The sequence below is a fragment of the Colobus angolensis genome, unplaced genomic scaffold (genome assembly GCF_000951035.1).
Source record: "Colobus angolensis palliatus isolate OR3802 unplaced genomic scaffold, Cang.pa_1.0 Scaffold6, whole genome shotgun sequence".
Lineage (NCBI taxonomy): Eukaryota > Metazoa > Chordata > Mammalia > Primates > Cercopithecidae > Colobus > Colobus angolensis.
In genome coordinates this window covers 5,571,019-5,577,472 of record NW_012119598.1, presented here as the reverse complement: position 1 = coordinate 5,577,472, position 6,454 = coordinate 5,571,019, and the positions used below count along the sequence as shown (strand labels likewise).

Genomic DNA, 6,454 nt, shown 5'->3' with positions numbered 1-6,454 from the left:
GCCTCCCGGGTTCAAGGGATTGTTCTGCCTCAGCCTCCCGGGTAGCTGGGACTACAGGCATGCACCACCACACCCAGCTAATTTTTTTTTCATATTTTTAGTAGAGACGGGGTTTCACCATATTGGCCAGGCTGGTCTTGAACTCCTGACCTTGTGATCTGCCCGCCTCAGCCTCCCAAAGTGTTGGGGTAACAGGTGTGAGCCACCACGGCCGGCCATTTTTAAAATACAATGTAAAATCTATGGGAAGAAAAACTTTCTGGGAAATAGTGAGTTCTTTCACCTACTAAGGGTTTAAAAAGATGCTGCCTCACCAGCACCAGAACAGCCTCCTGATGACAAGGGTTCTTTACCCAAAGCCATCAAGGGAGGAGCTGAAACCGCACATCCTCAGAGAGCACAGCGAGACTATCCCTTTAAGGGCTGTTAGTTTCCCAGGAACATAAAATTCTCATCTGCCAGAGTGGATGCTTCCTCAACCTGACCCGAGAGCAGCTACTTCTAGAAAAATCATCTACAGGATTGCTCATGAAATTTTCAACTTGGATGAAATGTTTCAAGCTTAGTTCATGAAATCTGTCTGCCCCACTCCTAATTCCATCCAGATTTTCAGACCGAATTTCCTATTTCCAGCTATGTTAGGATGCTGTTGACTCTGTGGGAAATGACCTTAGGTAACAAGTTTCAAAGAACAGGACCTGACCAACGACAGCAATGAGAATGGGAGGAGGAACTACAATCACAGAAATTATACCAGCCCAATCTCCTTAAATGTCTTATAAGTCACTTGAAAATGTGACCTTACCAGAAAAGTTTGCATATGTGTATGTGTGGTTTGTATAAATGTGGAGATTCTGGTTGAACTTGCTCTGAACTCATGACTTAGTTAAATAATCTTTTACTCCTCCATTGATCTCACCTATTTGATTCTTCTAGTACCCAACTCAGTAGGAAAATCTCACCAGCAAATCTTAAAAGGAAGCCCTTGATCTTTGCCATCTCAAACATCTTCATTTAGCTGACATGTGCCTCTGTTCTTTCCAAAATTTTCCTGTTCACAGTCTACCAAAGTCAAAGAACTAGACTTCACAAAAAGCAAATGCAATGTCTACCAAAAAGATTCAAAAAAGTTGAAATCTGAATGCGCCTGAAGTTACGGTATTTAGCCCTCTAACAACCAGACCTTGGAGGATTTAAGGATCAGTGACGGCTGCGTTCTGATGGCACCTCCCTGATCAGCTAAAGGGAGTCCAAAGAGGAACACAACAGATCACAAGGTGGAATGTGTCTATTTTGTGGTCTGGAAGCACAAAAGTGTTTCCCGGGTTTCCAAGTACCTGCCCACTTACACACAAGACAGCCAGAACCGCTGTGTAGGAGGGAGGCCGGGACCCTGCAGTGAGCCCAGGGTGTCAGCTATGCCCAGCCCCTTGCCTTAGTGACTTCAGGCAGCACATACCCGATTCCAGAAGCCCATCGGGTCCCGCATCCTGGGGACTGGCTGGACAAACGCTGGACTGCAAATAGCTCACGATCCGTGTTGCCAGTTCAGTTTCCACAAGTCACGGCATAGTCTGTTTATCTCCAAACCTGGGTCCTATTGTGTGAACCAAAAATGCAAGTTTGATTTCGTTTCATGATGCCACACACACAGACACAAGAATCACATTTCCTCCCTAGGGCTGTCCCTTACACTCCTGACAAAGAACACATGGCACCAATCACTCTGTCTCACAAAGCTCCAAGCCACAACACTCCAAAGAAACATGCAACTGAGTCGGGGAATGAAAGATCTCAGCCTGCTACAATAGAAAGCGTTGTGCTAGAAAGCTGAAATACGGAAACCTGTGAAATGATGTATGAAGAGTCCGACACTAACGCTCCTAAAATGAACTGAGCAGGAAGTCTGGGCTTCACCGTGGGCGGACTCCTTGTGGACAGGTTCAAGAGCCACAGCGTTGCAGGGAAGCCCTCATCCTGGGTCAAGGCAGAAAAAAGGACGCTGCGTGAGGGGCTGGTCAGAATGGAGAGCCCACTGCACACCCGAGAGGAGAAGATCCCCTGCCCCTACAGCTGAGGTTTGTGGATAACAGCAACTACCCCTATTCCCAGTTGCTCCTGAAAGGCTGCCTGAGCTGCGGCTCTTGCTGTCCTGCACAGAGACTTCTGGTGTCCCCAGAGCTCAGTGGGCTTCCAGAGTCCACAGTACACTTCCTGGAGCAGGATCCTAGCCTCTCTAGTTAGGTCTTGGAACTGGCTGACCACCTTGCTCCATAAACCGAAAAGTTCTCAGGTAGAATATTGTTTCATACAAACTGCCACATTCTCAGCCCATGCTCCTGAAGCTCTAGATCAGGACACAATTCATCCAACATTCCCTCACCCAGTGATCCATGGACACGCTGCCAATAAGGAAGAAACTAGGCTCCCTCGCTGGTGGAGGACAGGGTCATTAACTCAGCTGAGAACTTAGTTTTTATCACTAGAGCTAGGTAACATGTTAAAGTTACTGCATTTTTAAGGAGAATGACCTTCACTTACTCAAATTGAAGCAAATATTGCTGCAAAAAAGCACTGACTGCACGGCAACAATTTTGTTTGTGGTGTGTGTGGGGGGTGTATGTGTGTGTGTGTGTTCCTTTCAGGAAATGCACTCTTAAATACTTCCTGACTCTGGTCATATTGCCCTTTCCTTTGAAATAACTTTTCAAAAACAAAGAAAACCTATTTTTATTACCATTACATTTCACTGCGTAATGTTTGCTATTAGTCTACAATGAGAAGCTGGCACTTTTATAAAATAAAATTGACATTCAAAAGTTTGCCAATGCTAATGCTTTGGAAAGGCTGCACGCAAAATACTGGGCTGTTTGAAATATTTTACCAAATTATGAGTATTTGAAGCGTTAGTACTACTCTGAGACTGGGAAGAGAGCAAAACTAGGTTTCCTTTCCTAGCAGCCATACTGGATGCTCATTATATTATGAAATAATTCCTTTTAAAATGAATCATTTGAACTTTAAAGTATAGTTCTGAAAATCAGTAATGGTGTTATGACAGAATAGAAAGTCTTCTGGACATAACACTAAAAATCTATTTCTCTCTGTTTGATTCTAGATTCAATGGGTTACCATTTTAAAGGATACTAGACAAGAAGATCTCTGGATCATTACATTGGGCTCCTCGTTTAATTTTAAGTAATCCAAAACAATCCAAAATGTTGCTTTATTGCCACATAGACAAGCATTTTCAAACAATGTTATAGCGTATGTATACTGTCAATATCTTAAAAATTAATGTATTTATAAATACATAGGAAAAATACGGTGATGCACTCATGTACTTTTAAGAAATGGTGTACTAGATCAAGATTACCTAATGATGCATGAGAAGGCTTGATTGCTTTTATATTTAGTAACATAAAAATTGTGTCATTTTGTCATTTATTTTTAGTCATAAAGTCTTTATAAGCATATATGAATTAAGTATTTATTATTTCATCGATGTGACCATTGACCATTTTTAAAAGTCTACATTGTAATTTGTTAACTCCTGATTTGCTATCAATCAATTATTTTTTTCCTATGATCCGTTTCCTTTGGAAACACTGCCATAGTCAAACGGGTATCTCCAACCCGAAGTTCAAACTAAATACGTCTATTGTGTAAGATGCCACATTCTGAAGCACAGAAATACCTGGCAGTTTGTAGTTTGAAGCTAATTCAAACAGGTGCTGTATTTCAGTTGTACTGATGTGTTATTATTTTTTTAGGTGAAAGAAGGCAACAGGCGGATTCCCCTCTCCGACACAATAACCACCGCACTTTTCACATTTTCGTGTTTATTCTAAACAAGATTACTGAGTCATATAAAGTTTTACCTTTACCCAAAGGGGGTTTATTTCAAGTGGCAAAAGCTCATTAAAAGTCTAAATGCTTTATTAACTATAATTCTCAGCATATAGTGTTTAAAAACCACTACTTCTCTAGAGCAGGGCTTGGCAAGGCTTCTGTGAAAGGGCTAGACAGCAAATATTTTCCACTTTGCCATCTGGTCTCTGCTGTGTCCGCTCCACTCTGCTGCGGCAGCATGGAAGCAGCACAGAGAAGACAGAAACGAGTGTGTACGGCTGTGTTCCAGTAAAACCTGATTTGTGAACACTGAAATATGTATTTTATATAATTCTCATGTACCACCAAATAGTACTTTCTTTGGAATTTTTTTCAACAATTTAAAAATGTAAGGCCGGGTGAAGTGGCTCATGCCTATAATCCTAGCACTTTGGGAGGCCAAGGCGGGTGGATCACCTGAGGTCAGGTGTTCAAGACTAGCCTGGCCAACATGGTGAAACCCTGTCTCTACCAAAAATACCAAAATTAGCCAGGTATGGTGGCAGATGCCTATAATCCCAGCTACTCTGGAGGTTGACGCAGGAGAATCGCTTGAACCTGGGGGGCGGAGGTTGCAATGAGCCAAGATTGCACTATTGCACTCCAGCCTGGGCGACAAAAGTGGAACTCCGTCTCAAAAAATAATAATAAAATAAAATAAAAAATAAAAATGTAAAAACTATTCTTAGGTCGCAGACCTTACAAGAACAGGCGATGTGCCACATTTGGCCCATGGGCTATAGTATGCATGCCCAGCCTTGTTCTATCAAGCAACAGTGAAACTGTCCCTCCTTACGAGACTACCATCCCTAAAACCACTGATTGTACTCGCCACGTGCTGGAAAATGGGAAGAATTAAAAAAAGGGAAATCACTGAGGCAGAGTCAAGGGGTGACAGCCCTTACTCCGGACGCCCTCCTGCCCGCCCGTGCACAGACGGCCACATCATCTTGCATCCACAGCCAGCACAGCGACCAAGGCCGTCCATACCCCACCCCACAGGCCTGCAGAGGTGGCCATCTGTGTCTGCGCAGCACTGACTCGCTGGGCATGCTTCCTCTTCCATCAAGTCACCATTCCCCACTGTGGCTCTGAGAGGAACAGAAAGCCGCCTTTCCATCCCCCATCCCCTGCGCTCGAAGTCCAGCGACTAAAAGGGCCCAACTTCTCTGACTGCTAATGGCCCGGCGAGTCTCACAACAGTGTGCTCTGTCTACACAAAGGGCGCTGGGGCGTGCGTGCCCGGCTCTCGCAGATCACAGCCAAGGCCTGCCCGAGGACTCTGGCATTTCAATTCACCAAACGTCTTAATTCGGAGAGGGTCAGAACACTTTCTACAGAACATTTCAAAGCACATGGGAAGTTTGGGCCGTTTCGCAGTAAAGAGGGAGGACTGAAGGAGAGGAATTTGTAGGCTGTTGTTTAACAATTGTTAAAGGGCGCACATCATCAGCTGACAGAGACTGGCTGACTGCCAATGCCTCCGCAAAGGCACGAAAGCCAAAATACAGAGCACAGCGTAAAACGGGGTGCGAGTGGCCTTTACTTTTTTAAAGGACATTTGTACACAGTCGCACAAATAAACAATGTCAAGTCTGGGCAAACGTTTCCCACATCTCAGTCAAAAGAAAAGGGTGGCCTGACCCAGCCGCGACCGGGTTTTCTCTGAGAAATAGGTTGGGATGTAAAGGTCCCACACGTCCACCCACAGCCCGGGGCACCTTCCTTTGGTGCACGGTGGCAGGACCTTTGTTCTTTCCCTAGGGGTCTCCAGCAAGCTGCAAGGGCTAAAATATGATAGTTAAACACCAATCCCAAGGCCTTAGAATCATGCCCGGGAGTCAGGAGCCTTTTTCTTGGAGGCAGCTGCTCCGGGCCTTGGAAGTTTCTTCCTATTCTGACGCAGGCTGGGAATTCTAGAGGCCTTGTAGGAAGGTCCAAAGGCCGAGAAGATGGGGGCCAGAGGCTTTCGGAGCTTTGCCCGGGCTCTCTAAGCTCGCTCACTTCTCTGCTGGGGTGCGAGTCGACGGTTCAACGTCTCCCTCCTTTTCCTCCACGCGCCCCTCCCGCCAGATTCGCCATGCCCAGCAAAGCGTCGCAGCAAGTCCCTTGGGGCGGCAGCCCGAGCTCCACGTGCTAATCAACCCCGCCCCACGGCTCTTCCAACTCTCCAGGCTCAGAGCGCGTCCGCAGGGCGCGCGAAGCGCAGCGTGTAGTTGGCGCCCGCGTTGTTGTCCCAATACTCGCCCTGCGCACAGCGGTAGCAGACAGCGAAGTGGACCGCGACGCCGCGCGCGTCAGCTTGCTCTTCGCCCTCAGGCTGCAGGCCCGGGGGCAGGCACAGCGAGAAGTGGAAGCACTCGGCGCCCGGCTCTTTCTTGGCATCCCCGGAACCTGGCTCGGAGGCCCCCGACTGCGCCTCTGGCGGCTGTGGCTCCAGCGGCTCGGGCTGCAGCTCAGCTGGCACGTCCAGGAAGGAGCGCCACTCGGTAAAGGTGTAGCGCACGGTCACGGCCCTGGGCCCGGGGCAGCTGAGCACGCGGCCGGAGCCCTTCACCTCCGC

The 6,454-nt window shown here is 46.9% G+C and overlaps 1 protein-coding gene across 1 annotated transcript in view; it reads right to left on the bottom strand.

Moving 5' to 3' along the window:
- Positions 1 to 6,067: 6,067 nt before the first annotated feature.
- The window catches only part of PPP1R3G (protein phosphatase 1, regulatory subunit 3G), a 1,589-nt gene continuing 1,202 nt past the window's right edge, over positions 6,068 to 6,454 (bottom strand). Inside the window, exon 2 of the mRNA XM_011962900.1 lies at positions 6,068 to 6,448. Coding sequence (XP_011818290.1) covers positions 6,068 to 6,448 — 381 coding nt within the window. The remainder of the gene's footprint in view (positions 6,449 to 6,454) is intronic.